The sequence below is a fragment of the Seriola lalandi genome, unplaced genomic scaffold (genome assembly GCF_002814215.2).
Source record: "Seriola lalandi dorsalis isolate HSWRI2012SDOR001 ecotype SW California unplaced genomic scaffold, Sedor1 jcf7180002054962, whole genome shotgun sequence".
NCBI lineage: Eukaryota > Metazoa > Chordata > Actinopteri > Carangiformes > Carangidae > Seriola > Seriola lalandi.
Window position 1 is genome coordinate 879,120 of NW_019525513.1, and position 18,130 is coordinate 897,249.

Below are 18,130 nucleotides of genomic sequence, written 5' to 3' on the forward strand. Positions count from 1 at the left end.
AGTGAGTTGAGGCCATTCCAGAGAAACACACACACACACACACTCACACTCACACTCACACTCACACACACACTCGCACTCACACACACAAAGCGTATCCTTCACATCCGACACTCCAGACCCCTTCGCCCTCTCTCTCTCTCCTTATTTCCTCGCCTTTCTCCACAGGCTCGCTCGTCCCTCTGGAGGTTGTGGCTGATTGAGGGGCAGGGGTGGGTGGGTGTGATGGGATGGGAGGAACATCTGGGGCTTAACACACCATTGGCTGGGACACGTGCACCCCACTGTCTCTTTCTCTCTCTCTCTCTCTCTCTCTCTCTCTCTCTCTCTCTCAACTTAGATTTTCCCTCCCTCCTTATTCAATGCAGTGACTGTTTTGCAGCGACTCCGCTCGTTATGAAATTTCGGCAACACTGTGCAATTTCGGGGGCGTGTTCTGGACTTGGAAAGTGAAGCTTTTACATGAGAGTTACGGTCAGAACCCCGGAATTAGAAATCATAGAGATGTCAAAGCAAAAGAAATATAAATAAACATCATTTTCTCCCCTGCACTCCCTCTCATTGTCATCTCCCTCCCTCCTTGCTCTCTGAATACTGTATAGCTCTGCTTCTCTTTGTATGCTGCACTCCGTCTCTCTCTCTCTCTCTCTCTCTCTCTCTCTCTCCCTCCCTGCATCCTCTTTCCCTCCATTGTCTCCTCTTTCGCTGTGCCAGTATTGTTCTTGTGCTGGTTTAAAGCCACAGCCCTGGCCCTGCAGGAATACAATCTGCGCTGCCTCCTCCATCCAAATACCAGCCATTTCCTCGGGCACATTTCCTCTATAACAATCCACATTCAAACAATCGTGTGTGTGTACATAATATACGCAAACATCCACGGCACCTCCAGCCTCATCCTTCATCCACTGCAGATCATTTTTCTCTAGGCAAGAGAGTCAGGATCCAGATCAGAGGATAGAGCAGCAGACGCAGGCACACACACTTGATGCAAAAATTCATTTGCACACAGCAACTAACAAGTGTATAATCTCACATAGTTGTTCAGCAGATAAAAACCGATCAAACTGATTTTTTTATTTTTTATTTTTTTGCTTTTGCGTTATGCAGCTCTTCGGCTCTGAAGCTGCTTCTCTAATGACAACACACAGGATTTTTCGGCTCCACTGCAGTGCCTGCGAGCTTATCTGAAGCGGACTGAGCATCTTGTCGCTTCATTGTTTACAGGAAATGCACATGTCTAGCAGGTGACCAAAAGTATTTCCTAACATGACAGTTTCAGAGGAAATGGAACATTTCTGTGAAACCTGTACGTGGCCGTATTTAGTTTAGAGACACTCTCAGTTAGATTTTTAAGTCCCCTCTCACGACAATCACAAGTTCTTTCGAGACACTTGAGGCTGAGCGCTTTTCACAGCTTAAACCCACAGCTTTCCACCATTTGTTCAAATCAACAGTGGAACATTAGTCATAGCTCTGCAATGATGGGAGCTAATCAAGGTTTTCTGGCTGGCCTTGTGTCCTCGCGCTGCTCTTGGTGCAAAAATCTGAATCTTCCCCCTTGGATATTTTTGGGAGAGAACAGTGGGCCGATCAGATTGCCCGAGCACAAAAGAGGGATTGATTACAGCCAGACGTTGTGCTCTCTGCAGCAGGGGAAGGGAGAGAGAGAGAGAGAGGGAACTCGAAGTGGGCTGGAGAGCTGGGTTACATGGGGAAATTTGGATTTGGGGTTTTTTTTTTTGCTTCCAGGCCTTTGATGTGAAACACTTGTGAGGACCAGAGGCAGCACGAGGCATGTGTTTTGACCAGCTCCAAACACGTGCCCACGGCACACTGGGAAGCCCCTTTGGTTGTGTGTCGCCCCGCTGTGTGCCTTCCAGGTAATACGAGGTCTGATATGTACAGTAAATCCTTGCCGTGTGCACACAACAGTTTGACCACCGTCACGTTATTGCCCGTCCATCTCACATATGATGTCATACAATTTCCTCTCTCTCTCTCTTCATGAGCTGTTTTCATGCTCGCCCCCCCCCTCTGCTCCCCCTGAGATGAGGAGATAAAAGTGAAAAAGGAAGTAACTCATGTTTTTTTTCCAAAACACAACAAATGCACCTCCTCGCCAGAGACCTGCACTACAGGGTGTTAGTGATGAAGCCAGCTCTCTTTAAGGTTAACCCAGGTTTTCAGCAAAACCTGATCGAAACATGCTCTGCAGCTCGGCTACTAACCAATCAGATCACCGGGGGGAATAAAATGCAATCATTATTCCATCAGGATCCGCTCATGGACAAAACTACTGAGCTTTCAGTAAAATGTCAAGTACAGAAAAACAGAACACAAGGGCTAACCATTATCTAATCATTCACTATTGATTAATCCATCAGAAAGTTGTGAAAATGCCAACCAAACTCCCCTGACAAAGAAAAGTCTTAAAACCTGATATTTGAGAAGCTGGAATCAGCAAATGTTTGTCATTTTTGCTTTAATGTGCAATATTATTCAAGTGTTACACCTCACGTTAATCCCTTCACGTCTCACATTCAGCGCTTGCACGTCACTTTTTTCTTACCGCCACAGTGTCGTCTCGTTGTGGTTCAGTTGATGTTGGTTTGATAAGTCTCTCGGGAAGAACTCTGCTCGCCCTCACATGAACGTGCTCATGTTTGGAATCAAAACAGCTTCATGAAACCGGCTATGCAGGATTCCCAATTGTATCCCGAGGAGAACCGGACTAAGTTGAACCTGTTTTCGTGACGGATACCTCGCACAGCTGTTGAATCTCTTTGGCTCTTTCTGTCTAATTGATGAGCTGCCCGCTGAGGTGTACGCCAAAGCTGGCACAAACTCACGCACTGATACCTCTGCTTCTCCTCGCAAAGTGAATCTAAAATTAGCGTTTCTAAACCAGCGGATCAGTGTTGCACTTTCACCCCCTTTTTTTTTTTTTTTAATTTATTTTATTTATTTTCTCCTCCGCTGAATCACCATGGTGACACTTTACACGTCATTTACTTCAAATCACATCCATTCATGCCTGGAGTGTCTTTGTGTTTGTTGAGAGCTAGTAGCCTGATGGTCACAAAACACTTACAAATCTCCTCTTGTGTGCCAATAGATGTAGTCGGTGTCACACTTCTTTTGCTTTCCACTGAACATATTGTGTCACCAAAGCTGGGCTGTGGCAGTTTTCCCCCATTATTTGTGGGAAGGCTCTTAGTGAAGTGTGCCCGAAAATGAAATCAATTAAAGTGAGAGAGATGGAGGAAAAAGAGAGAGAGAGAGAGAGAGACACACACACACACACACACAGAGAAGTACATAAGAGAGAGAATAACATAAACCAGATGTAACACAAACCAGCTGCCCCTCAATCCAATTCTGGAGTTGTCAAATGTCAGATTACCTCATGGACTTGGACAAACACACACATAGAAAGAGGGAGAGTGGAGAAAAATAACCCTGTGTGTAATATCGCTTGTTGTTCAGAGATGATGCTACTTAAGGGCTATCAGATGGCCAACACTGTGTGCTAGGAGGCTGCCTAATGGTGACCTCAGTGCTGTGAGAGGCTGTCGGACATCTTATGCAAGTTTGAATGATCTCATCTGTTTTCTGCTTCGAGTCCTCTGTTCGTTTTCTCAGTGTGTATTTTAGCTCATTAGTGTCGCCGGCTCATTCTCGGTTTTTTTCTATTATTGTACCTTGAGGTGGCGTCTCGTTTTTTTTTTTTTTTTTATCTGTTACACACGAGTTCTGTGTCGTGTGTTTTTGTTCAGCTGTCAAAGCACTTTTTTACTTCTGCATTGGTTCCTTTTGTTTCCCGTGTTTGCTGGACTGAGGTGTGGTCTGTTGCTTCATTTATCACCTCACACAATCCCATTCAGTGTCATACTGTGCGTGCTGCTGTCGCCGTGTTTGCAAGTGAATTTTCCTGGTTGGTTTCGAAGCTGCCAGGGTGTGTTACTGTAACCACGTGCAGGTCGGCTTTAATTCACAGCAAGCTAAGGGTTGATGCTACTACGTTGTAAGGTGAACGGTGAGGATCCGGCTCTGTTTGAAACAGCACCACCTCTCCTGTGTTTGATTATAAAGGGAGCTATATTTAGTTGCTCCTTGGCAGCAGCTTCTTCTGCTTGATTAAAGCTAGGAGAAGATTTGCCTGGTGGCTTTGACGCTCGCCGGCTGACTGGCTGAATGACAGAGTGAACGACAGGCTGTCCAGTTGGTTGTTTGCTCGTAGGTTGGCTGGTCGGTTGGTGGACTGACTGCATGAGTAGGCGTCTGAAGGATGAGAAGACAGCAACTCACTCTTCGCTTGTGACCCTTGAATGCTGCATGAGACAACCTCGTAACCAAATAACAAATCGCAAGTCAGGTTTCTTAGGCAACACTTTCAATAAACAGAGTTCGATTCACAGAAAAAAAAAACAGGCGACACAAAGAACAAACACAAGATGCAACCACAAATTTCAAGAAAAAGAGGCCAAGTATGTGTTTTTCGCAAACGGCTGTGAAAGCACTAGACAAGGATGTTTTAGTCCAGGGATTGTCAGAGTCTAACACACTTCTCATGATGCTTTTGTGGATGTAAACAGAAAGTATAATGGCAGCCTATAATTGTTTACATTTTGTCAAAAGGAATCAGCTGTTAGCGGGTCCTGTTTGCAGTGTACCCTTGGATTTACAGACGACTGTCACAGGATTTCTTTGATGCTGGAGAAAACGTAAAAACATTATAATTCTCGGGCGAGTTCTGAAGTATAAAGAGCATCAGTTTCTCTGTGATTTCTGAGCAGATTTCATTTTTTAACAATAGGCATCAGAGATAATGATATTCTCGGGAATTATGTCACACTGATAAAAAATAAAAAAAGTATGTGTGTGGTATCTGTGTGATAAGAGTTAAGAGGAGTTCTGGCACAAATTGCAGCAATCAGGGCTAAGAGTTCTGAAGTACCTTAATTGCCTCCATGAATTGTGCGTCTCAGCCGCTGCTGCAGCTCCAGCTCCAGCTGCTGACTGTGTCGATAAGTGGGACAAATGAAGGAGACAAAAACAACATCTCGGTTTTTCTAGAACACCATCGTGCACCGATCTCTTTCGCCTCTCTCTCTCTCTTTATCTCTGTCTTTATTTCTCTCTCTCTCTTTCCGGCGCGCCCCCCCCCCCCGGGGAGTTGCGCCTCATAGTTTAAAAAACCTCTGCTTTAGCCTGTACACTGTTATAGTAAATGCTTGGAATGACTCTATTTGAAAGCATGCGGCCTGTTTACATCTCAGAGGTGCAGTAGGTCTGGGCTCCACGCCTCCTCAGTTTTAATCCTCCCAGTTGTTGCCTGGCTCCTGCAGCTTGGAAACAATAAGACGCCTTTATTGTGAATTGTGTTCGTCTTGTGACAGGCTGACTCCATCGTAAATGGCTCACTGGCCTCCCACCTCTTTCATCTTTTTACCACATAGCAATTAATGATCACATTACAGGAGTGTTGTGTCTATAGTAATAGAAAAATAACACTTTCCTTTTTGCTTGTCGGCTTATTGCAACTGTGGAGAGCCGTGAATCTGACTACTTTCCCACTGTAGCTCTGAAGCTAACGTCCAGGTCCACCCAGGAATGAGTTTATTTAATTCCCTTCATTGTGGATGATGTAAACCATGTTGAAGCCCCATGTATTATACTCTGTCATCTGTTTGTTTGATAAAAATCAAAGCAGTGGGAGTATGTCATATCTTTTTTTTCCCTGCAGATGGGATACAATAACAGACGATGTTTTAAAGATTAATAGACAACTGATTTTACATTATACACCAATTATAATTCACATGCATAAAGATGAGGGATTCTAACTGTCCGCCAACGTTAGTTATGGGTCAGCGATCCACTGCTATGTAGCTAATACATGCAGGGAAAATTACATGCGCAGGCAGCTAACGCGATATTGTCGTTTTTTTTGTTGCTTGAAAATAGTTTTAATTGTCAAAATGTTATATACAGTGACAGAGAGTACAGACAAATGACATATGTGATGTTTTTAACACATAGTTTTTGCATGAAATTGGCGTTAATTAACTACAGGGGATCTGAAAGTCTGAAAATGTGTCTGCTAACGGCGTTATCACACTGTCGCGCTGCGACTCACACCCTGATAAATAAGCTCAACACAATCTCCTCGCAGTGAATGGAAACTTGTGTTGCTAGCTGCTGATGTTTTTAGTTGTAGTACTCTGTCTGTGGCACGTCATCACCTCTCTTTTATCTCTCATTCTTCCCCGATACAAACACACCTCCAAGCCAGCGAGCCAGAGTGTCGGTGAAATATATTTTTCACTCTAATCTATTTGAAAGCAGGGAAGGAAAAAAAAGAAAAACAAAAAAGTAGTTCACCAGTAGAGAATGATTCTCTCTGCGAATAGACTGAACCGACGAGGAACATGATGGAGGAGCCTCTGGCCCACACTCCACCCCCTCCCACCCAGGCTGACACAGTGCGGTAGCCGCTGATTAGTTTCATATACAAACACACACACACACACACACACACACACCCTGCTCCTAAAACACCACCCACAAACTCATTACATCAGTGCGGTGTTCGCCTCGGAGCTTTTATCTATTCACTGCACAGCCTACCGTTCTGCATTATTTATATTCTGGATATAAAGGTCAGTGGTGATGACGTTAACATCTCTGAATGGGGTATCAAAAAGGTGATTATATGGAGGGGAAGCCTGCGTGCAAGCCATGAATGTTAATCCTGCACTGATATTGGCTTCCTGGGATATTGAAAGCAAACAGAAAACATATCGGAGCGAATCCACTGCAGATGCATGTATTTTGTTTGTTGTGGAAAGCAAACGGTTTATAAAACAAATGCTTTAAATGTTCCATTGCTTCACTGTGATCTAGTCAGTCATCCGTGACCACAAAGTAATGGACCGTCTCCAGCTGTCAATCCAAAGGCTTACAGAGATGATGCATCTGACCCCAAGTGCTTAGGTTGTACCACAAACTGGAAAACAGTTTACATAGCGTGAGTCTACACTCAGGCCACGTCAATCTGTACTTCTGCAGAGTGAAAAGCCAACATCTGCATGCTGAGATGCTCACGATGACAATGCAACACGTGTTTTTTTTAGCTAGACGGGAAACTTTCTATGACCTGCTTTTCTCGCCACTATTGAAAAAGAGGAAGATACTGAACTGCGGGGCAAGAGTGTGTGTTCCTTAAATGTTAAAGTTTGCATCTGTATCGTCTCCAGTGTGCCGATCTTATGTCCTGTTAAAGCTACAGACAGTGAAAGACTCTCTGGCGCTGACTAACTTGACCTTATTGATTTTCTCTCTCTCTCTCTCTTCCTCCAGACCTCCTAAATGGAGCCCAGGAGAAGTGCGAGCTGCCGCCTTTGGATGGTTTCCCTCACTGCGAGGGCAAGCTCAAGGTGAATCACTCACACAAACACACAGCATCTCCGCCTCACTGTGTGTCTGTCTTTCACTGTTTTTATTACTGTGAGTGTTGTTTTAAATAAGTAAAAAGGAAACGAGGAATGTAGCCTGAGAATGAAAACAGCACAGCCTGCCGAAATTGAAACCACATAACCAGATGAAGATGGCATCATCATACCCACAAGCCCACATCCCTTGACTCGCAAATTGTCTTTCAGAACAAAAACAGCACAAGCCTAAACAGCGTCGCTCATTAGCGTCGCTCATTACCGCCACAGTGTTTGAGCATCAGTCCTCAGTTAAGTAACGTATTGTGCCGATATATGATATGAGTTTTCAAGGCAGTGGTGTGGACGGATGATTTGTAAAAACCGTGCATCAGTTTGATGTTGATGGATTCAGAAATGCGTCTGGAGTCGGGATGCACCTGTTAAAACTGTGAAACTGCGCCCGTGACCTTATTGCAGAAATGCAGGTGTTTCGGAATAAGTTTAAGAAAATGAGTCTCCTCCTCCAGAGTTTCGGTTCATCGTGGAGCTATTAGCAGATGGACGAGCGCACAGAGCGAGACGGGAAAACACTGAGAAGAAGAGACCGGTAGTTAAAGATGCAAAAATTCCATCAATTATCAAAGTGGAACTGTGCAACCTTTTTGAAAGATGAGCTAACACGTCCCCCTCCTGCAAATTAAAAGTTGAATTCATAAGAAATAAAACGCACTCTTGCTCACATCAGTACACTCAGGGGTTTTGCTGCTGCAGCTTTACTTGGTCTGGTGGATATCACAGCGGACATTGCTTAGTCAGATTCATTTTTGCGAATGTAACGTTACAGATTTTTACATTATCTCCCTCATAATTGTCACTCGTGGGGAAAGAGGCACCTGTTCAGCAAAAATTACACAGACTTTCTTTAAATATGCATCTATAAAAAGGCTTGAGCCACCACTTATGAGGTCTTTATGATTATGTTTTACTTTATTTTGAACTGCAGTTATATAGCTCTGTGTCTTCATCAATAGTTGCAGCTTTATCTGATTCACTGTCAGCATAATTTGTTATGGCTAACCTGATAGCAAACAATTACCTGTTTACACGTGTAACCACATGACAGCAGTTATCGGGTTGGAAGACTGAAAGCCGTTTAGGTTTAATTTCACTTTTAGGGACAATGGCGCTCCACACACAGACACAGGTGCAGACTCACAAATAACATAAACACACAAATGTACACACAAATATTCAGTTTTTCAGTTTCTGTGTGTGTGTGTGTGTGTGTGTGTGTGTGTGTGTGTGTGTGTGTGTGTGTGTGTGTGTGTGTGTGGTTCTCCCTGGAGATGATAAGGCCCTATCATACACACCATCTGCTCAGCCAGTCCCAGTCCTCCACCGATACTGTCAGCATTTCCAACTGGGCTCCAGGATGCCAAAGCTTGATCTGTACACACACACACACACACACACACACACGCAGATTGTACATGAGCTTGCTTTTTCCTTGCACCATTTGAGAAAGGCATCAAAATTCACTAAGCTGGTATTCCACAGCAGTTTCACTATTCGCGCTCAGTTTAAATAAAAATACTACAGTCTTTATACGCCTTCACTATCCAAGCGAGTCCCATCTGCCAAGTCTCCCCTCTGTGAACAGTTTTGAATGGTCAGTTTTTATATTTCCCAGTGTGTTGCCCATGTAGGTCTCTGTCAGTCAGCGTGCACGACGTACTCAAGCCTGTGGACTAAGCAGGATAGCTGTCAGTCCACATCTCAGCTCAATAGCCCTTTTGCCTTTGCATGTATATCCTTGTATGCCAGGGATCAGAACAAAAGAGACAGCAACACTTTCTCTTTCAAGATCCAAACTCGACGATCCTCTTTTAAAAAAATATTTTTCTGGAAATTTTATTGAGGATATGTGTTTCCCCCAAACGCCATTTTTCACATTGATTTCTTTCAACGCATACATGCGAGAGCTGCACCAGAGCAGCTGAGCAGTTCCACTGGAATATTTTCACATGTATTTAACGAAAGGGAAAAACCTGTCCCCTCTTTTATTTTCAAACTCCAGATTCTTTCCGTTTTGATTCCAGGGATCGAAGCCAGTCACTATCTTGCGTCTCTAACCTTTCAGCGGTCACTATTTCCACGAGGATGGTGGAAAGTAGAAAGGAAGCTGGTGCTATAGATTTTGTAAATGTGCATTGTGTATTTTCTCGCAGCATCACAACCTGCTCCACCACAGCTCAGTGCGCAAGCAATGCAACATCAACCTGACTTCTTCTGCGATTGAAACCTCATATTAAAGTTTGTGCTTCTGTTTTTAATCTTGCCTTCTCTTCCTCTTCCTCCTCAGTGGATGAAGGAGATGTGGCGCTCAGACTCCTGCTACGGCAACTACGGTGTGGATGGATCCACCTGCTCCTTCTTCATCTACCTGAGTGAGGTGAGTCGTGTGTGTTTATTGTAACCAAACAAAGGTATCGCTGATGCCACTACAAAATCTAGGTACATAGAGTTATTGACTTTTCAGGGTTTTCTTTGGTGGTATAAAAGTTTTGAATATACACTTGTCAAGTTTCACTTCAAGTTTGGTGCAAAGTTTCATTTCTCCAGTCAAGTGGAACCTCTGTGACATTTAACTCACACACTTCATGGTTAATTAAGTCTTTCGACTTTTGTTATTTTTAAATCTCGGTTGATTCCACTTTATTTGCATATCGAAAATGAATATAAAAACAGGTGGATTCGAAACTCACTTCCTGTAAACTGGTTAAATCCAGATGTGCAGGTGACAGGAAAGTGTTTGGTCGAACCGCCAGCAGGTCATCAAGGTGACAAACACGTAGGTTTAGATCATAATTTTCACATTCTCACTTCCTGCGGCTCTAAGTTTCAGACACATTTGTTGTCACTGAAGTTAGATCTAGTCACAAATCTGTGCTTTCAGTTTTAAAGAAAGCTGAACGATTTCCTAAAACAGCACGGCACTGTAGTTTTCATCCAACGTTACTCAAACAGGAGGAAGTAGCGCATTTGTTGGGGACTATTTTCTGCTGCGGAATAACACACATTTGGTTCTCTAGTGAGTATTTCCAGAAAGTAAACCACAGCGAGAAAGCTACGTCAGTTTAAATGTGATGGGAACATTTAATATTTCACATATTCAGCTCCTATTATTCAGACTTACAGTGACGAGTATAGTAAGTAAGGTACGATCGGCGCAACACAGCGGCACCAGAAAGCTGGATGTTTCACAGGCACAGTTCCCCCTGACAAAATTCCTGTAACTTGAGAATGATCACATAAGAATGAAGCGCTAAAAATAAGAGCAAAAGGGAGAGGTAGAGGCGATTTCATTTTTCATGAGAGCAAATTAGAGCTGGTTGAAGGGGACGGTGTGCGAGTAAGAGGAGATGATTCAGTGGGTGGGGAGGGAGTCGAAGGGTTGGTGTGACGTACTTCCTGAAGAGATGACTTTTAAGCCTACAAGGCAAGACTTGGAATGACTTTGCTACCCTGCCTCAGTCTCTACATACCCCCGACAAACAGAAAAGAGAAGCCAGATCACACATTATTGACGAGCACTAACATATAGAGGCTCATGTTCCTTCAAGGGACACTTTGAGACTCTCAATTTTGCATGATTTGTCTTTGCCAGGCCTTTGCCAGATATTAATTTCTTGGCATTAGTATTAATTAAAGTCTAATGTAGAAATTGATCAAGTTGTGGGGGAAAAAGGTTTTAATATTTGTCTTTCAGATTCTCTGTAATAGCTTTCATTCATCCCCGAAACGCAACGAAAATTCAATCCGATAATGGGTTGCTTTTACACATTTCCCCTCACCATCTGAATACTAATTATGTGCCGACGAGAGGCTGCTTTCAGATCTGTTTTACACTCTTTAAACACTCATATTCTCAGATCCAGAAAAACAGCTCTGTTTCCCATAAGATGCGATCGTGTTTTATCATTTCAAAGATCCTTCGTAGATCATAGCTATGATTACTATTCTGTTTGATTTAGATTCTACAGTGTGTATCTCGCCCCCCCCCCCCCCCCCCCCCCCCCTCGCTTCTACTGCATGAATATCTGTCTATATAAGTTGTTTCATCAAGGTTGTTTTTTTTTGTGGTGGAGAGCTCTAACTTATCTTTTAGAAATGTTAGCTAATGGCAAAACTTTTATTTATTTATTTTTATTTTGAAAAGTAAGATTTCAACTTTGGAAAGGTCAGCAACCTGTTATGAATATTGTATATGAGCTGAAAGCATTGTAGTCAACTTAAGAAGGAGCACAGAAAGCCCGGCCTGCTGTGTATGGAAATAGAAGTGAGATGGGCAGCAGCAAAATCCATTAGGAGGAAAGAAAACCTCTTCTTTCTTTTCTCTCTGCTCATGGAAACAAACAGAATTATTTGCCATAAAGAACAGTTCAAGTTCTTCTCCAGACATGTTTTTCAACTCTGTAAAAATCCTCTGCAGTGACTAATGTTTTGTTTAACATGGTTTTCCCCACATTAAATAAAATAGTGGAAAATTGGGGCTGGAAACACATCTACTCAATTTAATTGAGAAATTGTGGATCAGGACATCAAGATGGTTAATGGAGGAAACATCGGAGAAAGTTGTGACCAAAATCGACGTATCGGAACGGTTAGCGCAGTTAGCAGTAGTTTATGTCGTTTGTTAGCTTGTAACTTGTGTTAGTGGTTGTGCTAATGCTAACTCTCTCTCTCTCTGTACTGACAAGGTTTCAGGTTTATTTAGCCCCGCCCACCCCATCCCCACAACTTGACAGGATTGGTTCCTTAGGTTTGTGACGTTTGTGCCACGGCCTCGACTTGACTCAAAACAGATGTATCTACTCTCTGTGTCTCGATTCCTGTTGCTCTAACAGCCTCTCAGCCTCCACCCCTGGTCGTGTGATCTCACGGTTGCCACGGCAACGTGCATGTATTTCCATGTAGAAAGCAGCCGTGATGGGTCTCTCCATCCATCCTGGCTCGTCTGATAAGAACGCCAGACACTCGGGCTCAAACACACGCCCTTTGCCATGTATAATTCATACGTGTCGACCAACGCATTAACCTTGCGAAGGGGGCAAACCAGAGAGGGCGGGCGTCTCATGATGGATGTCAGCAGCAGAAGGTCAAGGTGCTCAGCTCGCACGGTGTGTAATGTGTGTTTGTGTCATGTGGTTCGAGAGGGAGAATAAACACCTTACCTTGTCTCCTGCCGCTCTTACAGAGCTGTTTTTAAGAGTCTGTAATTGCTGAGATAGACAAAACACACACACACTTCTGTGTAACCTGCTCTCTGGTCATACACCAATCGTGCGCAATAGAAGAGGAAGGAAATGCTGAGACAGAGAAGTACAAGATAAGGAAGGGAGGCCCACTTGAATCACATCAGATCATAGTGAGATCAGTGAGTGGCGGCACAGTCAGAGTTGTGTCTGTTATGCACCAGACGAAATACCCACCTATTAACATCTCTGTGTCTCACCTGCATGTTGTTATTACGGCCTGTTGTTTGCTTCTTGCTCGTTGCCACTTTTTTGCTAAATGGTGAAAAGAAGCTGTAAAAATGTTGCAGGAAATTAAAAGTTTATAGGTTCTTCAGCGGCTCTCTGTTCACACCACAAGCAAAGCAGAAGTGATAAGATTTTTCACAGGTTTTCTCTTTCATTGTTTTATTTTTTGGATATTATGGGTCACAGTATATCCAGCCTAGTGAAACATCACCAGTAATACTCAATTCAGTACATTCAATACCTACTATTTCCTCACATATATCCTCCCTCTCGTGGGATGAACACACGCTTGCAGTATCAGTACACGCTGACGTTTATTTTGACTCATTCCCTCATACATCATCCTGCTCACTGCAGCACCGAACGTATTATTCTGCGGCTGAAAATAGTCCCCAACAAATGCCCTATTTCCTCCTGTTTGAGAAACATTGGTTGAAAAAACTACAGTGCTCAGCTGTTTTGGGTTTTTTTGGTGTTTTTTAAATCACAGAGCCTTTAAAAAAAAAAAAATGAACAGTATATTTGTGAGCTGTTTTTTTAAAGCTTTACATCTTCACAAGAACCAATGGGCTTGGGGCTGAGAACCACAGACGGGCAGGGAAGTCAGAAAGTGTTGAGAGATGGTTCGTTCTGGTGTTTTCGTGCCCTTTTTATTGACGGTAACAAAATACAGAGTATTGCACGCCTTGTCCTTCAAGTTTAACTTGTTTTGTTGTTTCCCCCACAACAAAACACTTTGTTCCCCAACTGAATTGATTTGTGGACTTACGCAATGCAGATCAAAAAAAGCCAAACATCAGGTCTTATTTAACTGCTTTTATGCAAATCAGATGAGCTGCAGCTGTTCTCATTTACATATTTACTTATGTAGTCTTAGAGGCCCACAAGATGTAAAAGTTAATGCAAAGTTTGGCGCCCGTGGCGGTGAGTTGCAGCAGGCAATGTGACATTTCTAAAGCCATCCAACAAGCACCTCTGATGGAGTATACTGGCCCTATAACTCTGCACACATTACTACATGTGCATTAGCTGCCGTATATTTGTCTGTGCATCATCTGCCTGTGCCCGCTCTCTTACTCGCGTTGTGTTATCCTGTTTTTGATTTGTTGAACAGGTGGAGAACTGGTGTCCTCGTCTGCCCTGGAGGACAAAGACCCTGAATGAGGAAATCGACAGGAGGGGACAGGTGAGACACACAGCAGTCAGCCAGGGGCGCCAGTAACTGCTGTTGCTGCTGTTTGTCCAAATTAACCCTAAACGAAACAAAACCGGGGTCCCAGGATTTGTTTTAAATCCAATAAGCACCATAGCTAGAAAAACTGGTATTTGGGTGTCAGATTACATTTCAAGTGTCACGGCTACGGTCCAAGTGGTTTGAATATATTAATTTCAAAGAGGCTTGTATGTGTGTGTGACAACTGCAGACTTTGTGACAGGGAGTTTTTCCATTAGCATACATTTTTTAACCGAGTCCCCCTCGACATTAAGTCCCACTCCATCATCCTGTGTGATCAGGAGACAGCGCCGAAGAAAATGACACTATCAAAGCCATTTAATGGAATATCTAATTTTTAAAAAACACTTTTACAAGTATAGTTTTAAGTGTTTGAAAGGACTAGATGTAGTGAAAGGCCGTAAAGCTTCATTTCCAGCGCAGAGTGTCTGATTGTGGCGGCAAATGAACAAGCAGTCCGAGGCTGATCAGCAGTGTCAACATGCCTCGATAGCATAACGGAGTCGAGCAGATCCCATAGACCAAAGCCGGAGTGACGGGACCTTGGGACAAATCTGGAATAATGATCTTCTATCCCTGCCAATGCGGCAGCTCGCTCAAATCCCACTTAGAGCGCTTCTCCGGGCCGACAGGCTTGTGCACAGTCCACAGTATCAGCGCTCCTCGAGAAGCACACCCCCCTTCCCTCTCTGCTACGGGTGAATCAATATTAAGCACTCTTCATCCCCCTCTCTGGATGCGTCAACAGCACGGAGCCCTCTGTGGTGGGGCGATGCCATTTGACAGGCTTTGGAGATTTTAATTCAGGCCCAGATTTTAATAGGTTACGTCTGCAGCAGCGATTTCCTGTCATGATGAGGGATGCTAATGCCGTGCAGCAGACTTGTTTCAGCCACCTTAGCAGCTGGTAATGGCACTGAGGTTTCTCCTGCGTTCACTCCATCTTTTCTCTCACTGTCTCATTCGCTGCTTCTCTTCTCTTCAGGCTGTTGTGCATCCTTGAATTTCAATATCTGAGATACGCTAATGAAAAGTAGGAATAGTTCCACTTTATAACGCTGTGTGTGGTTTCCAGATGAGGTTGTGTCCTAGTGCAACCAGGTTCAACATATTCTGCGAGTGGTCAGTTTCATTTCCATATTCTGTATTGTATTACTTGCACTTCCAGTTAGCCATCCTTCTTAGCACACAGGAAGGAAACAGTACAACATGTGCACAATATGATTTGTTTTCCATTACATCTCATTTATTGAACATTCAGATCAAATGTCCTCTCCTCTCCCCTCTCCTCTCCTCTCCTGTAAACCCTTCAAATAAATAAGCTCTTCAAGGTGTGACTCATGTATTCACTCCTTTCAGACGGTACAGTCAGAGTGCACGTTTCCTCGTAACACGAAGGGCCTGGCGCTCTGAATGCTCCTGTATTTGTTGTTCCTCTCAGAAACGACTACAGCACTGTGCCTTTTCTGGATGTAGCATATTTTTTACTCTCTATAGCTCTGTACTAAATGTTTCCTCGATATCTCGCTCTCAGGAGAAATCTAAAATCATACATTGTCATTTTATTTTTGTGTTCCCTCAATGTGTAATTTCCACTATAGATCGTTTATGATAGTTATCGCCTCAGTGGAATCGCTTGAGTTCCGGCTTCGGTGATTGTAGAGAGGTTTCTGCACAGATGGTGACGAACGGTGCAACATTCATCCTCTCGTTCGTCTGTAACACATCCCCGCTTCCCTTCTTCCATCCTTTTCAACCCATCTGCCAATCTAAGGTGGTAAAATATAAGAAGTGATGTGATAAAGCTTTTATCCTCAAACGTGCAGCGTTGCATTAGCAGAGCTCTTCTAGAAGGGTCTTCCCTCCAAGAAAACAGCCCTTTGGCAATTTGGATATCGCAGAAGTCAATATTGCAATTTTAAATTAGATTAGATAACATTTTAAATATCGCCTTGGGATTACGTCATGGCAGCAACAGGGAGGATCAAAGCAGCTCGACACAAACACAAAGTGTTGAAGATGGTAAAGCAACAAACCGAACATAATGTTAGAGTCTCTAGATTAGATTTGCTGAATGTGGTCGTACTGAGTGTAACACCGGTCTGTGGTGTTTTTCCTGTGCGTGCAGGTGGAGGTCCGCACCGGTTTTGAGGAGCTTTACCGGGTGATGTCACAACGGGAGGAGTTCCGCTGGATGATGCTGAGGATCAAACGCATGGCTGAGCCGTGGGTCAGCGCCATCCGCTCGCTGGCGGCCAAGCAGAACCTGGCCAAGCGTCGGAGGAAGAAGGTGGGTGTAGCACACGGCACATCGCAGTGCACTGGAGGAATCACATGGATACATTTGGGTGGCGTTTTGTTGACATTTAGGTTGAGAATCGAGTCATTTTCCCTAGATATAATTATATGTATTATTGTATTTTATGTGTAAGATTTTATATTTTTTATATTATATTATTATTTATCTATTTATTTCCCAGATATTATGAAAGATTTTGTAAATCACGGGAAATATATGACCAGATATATTATCAGATGTCGAGCCAAGCCTAGGATGTGACAGAATAACATATCTTTCTAAAAGTGAGTGGAATGCGACCTTTTTACAAGAACTGTCTGAAAACAGCAGACACACCTCTATCAGGTGCACACACACACACACACACACACACACACACACAGTCACTCACTCACTCACTCACTCACTCTTTGGGACACTTGTAGATAACACCACACTTGCTCAGTGAAGAAACGGTGGTGGGTGAGTCCTGACATGGATATTCCATTGTGTCCTGAGCTGGTAGCAGCTCCCAGCGCTGAATAATGTACTCCACACTTGCCACTGGCCTGGTTAATAATTCACATCATGTTCCCATGATACTTTGGTGCTGATGCAAAGCAGCATCCCCTTTAGCAAAAGCAGAGAGTAGAAGAAACGAGAGCCCTCATCTATCTATATATCTATGGTATATTAACTTCCCTTCTTCTTTGTTTCTCAATTGAATCTACACAGTCTATAATTAAACAGTGTTTTTCTCCTGATACTTTGAAAGCCAGTTCTTTATTTCAGCTGCTAAACTCTTTTGGATGTTAATCCTCACATAGTAATCCTTGTACTGGTGTGCTCTGGGACCGGGGCTGGCTGTCAACAGCAAGAAAATGCACTGGTCACTTCAAACAAAGCCGGTTATTACTTCCTGTTCCTGCTGTAGCACATTTTGTTCCCTCACACAACTGAAAACCGTCCGGCATGTGTATGACGATGTTCGTGTTTTAGCTTCATTGTGTGCAGAGGAAAAAAGTGAAACTGCTTTCTGACAACCCACATTTCTAACTGTAACTGTTTCAAGCTAGCGCCAAAAACACCCCAAAAAAACAAGACAAGAAATTAAGATTTAAAAGTGAGAGAAGTGTCAGTTATTTTTCTTACTTTACATACTCCCCCCCCCCTCTGTCAGATCCTGGTTCACTTGGGTCTGCTGACCAAGGAGTCGGGCTTCAAGATAGCAGAGAACGCCTTCAGCGGTGGCCCGTTGGGCGAGCTGGTCCAGTGGAGTGATCTCATCACCACGCTGTACCTGCTGGGCCACGACGTTCGCATCTCGGCCTCCCTGGCTGAGCTCAAAGAGTGAGTACCGCACACGCTCTCTGCACTGCAATGTGCTTTACTGCGGGTGCAGTGTGCAGAGACTTTATAAAGAAAAGCAGCCTGAAAACATAAAAATGAAGGGGGCAGTAACAGGACTTTGTGTCCCAGTGGAAATTACGCCCCTGACCACAGACATGGCAAAGGTGGATAAACAGCCAATATAATAAAAGCTTAACTGGTCTTTGTAGCGTCTCTGCTCTTTATAATCCAAACACAGCCTGAGCCAATCTCAATAATGATTGTTGTGTATCCAGATGTACTTCTGCCT

At 43.6% G+C, this 18,130-nt stretch overlaps 1 protein-coding gene across 2 annotated transcripts in view; it reads left to right on the forward strand.

The window, feature by feature from the left end:
* mgat5 (alpha-1,6-mannosylglycoprotein 6-beta-N-acetylglucosaminyltransferase) overlaps positions 1–18,130 on the forward strand; it is a 79,821-nt gene that overhangs the window by 24,901 nt on the left and 36,790 nt on the right. For both annotated transcript variants that reach the window (XM_023395384.2, XM_023395383.2), the window contains 5 exons: positions 7,363–7,439; positions 9,799–9,888; positions 14,094–14,165; positions 16,342–16,503; positions 17,672–17,841. In XM_023395384.2, the coding sequence (XP_023251152.1) occupies positions 7,363–7,439; positions 9,799–9,888; positions 14,094–14,165; positions 16,342–16,503; positions 17,672–17,841 (571 nt within the window). The remainder of the gene's footprint in view (positions 1–7,362; positions 7,440–9,798; positions 9,889–14,093; positions 14,166–16,341; positions 16,504–17,671; positions 17,842–18,130) is intronic.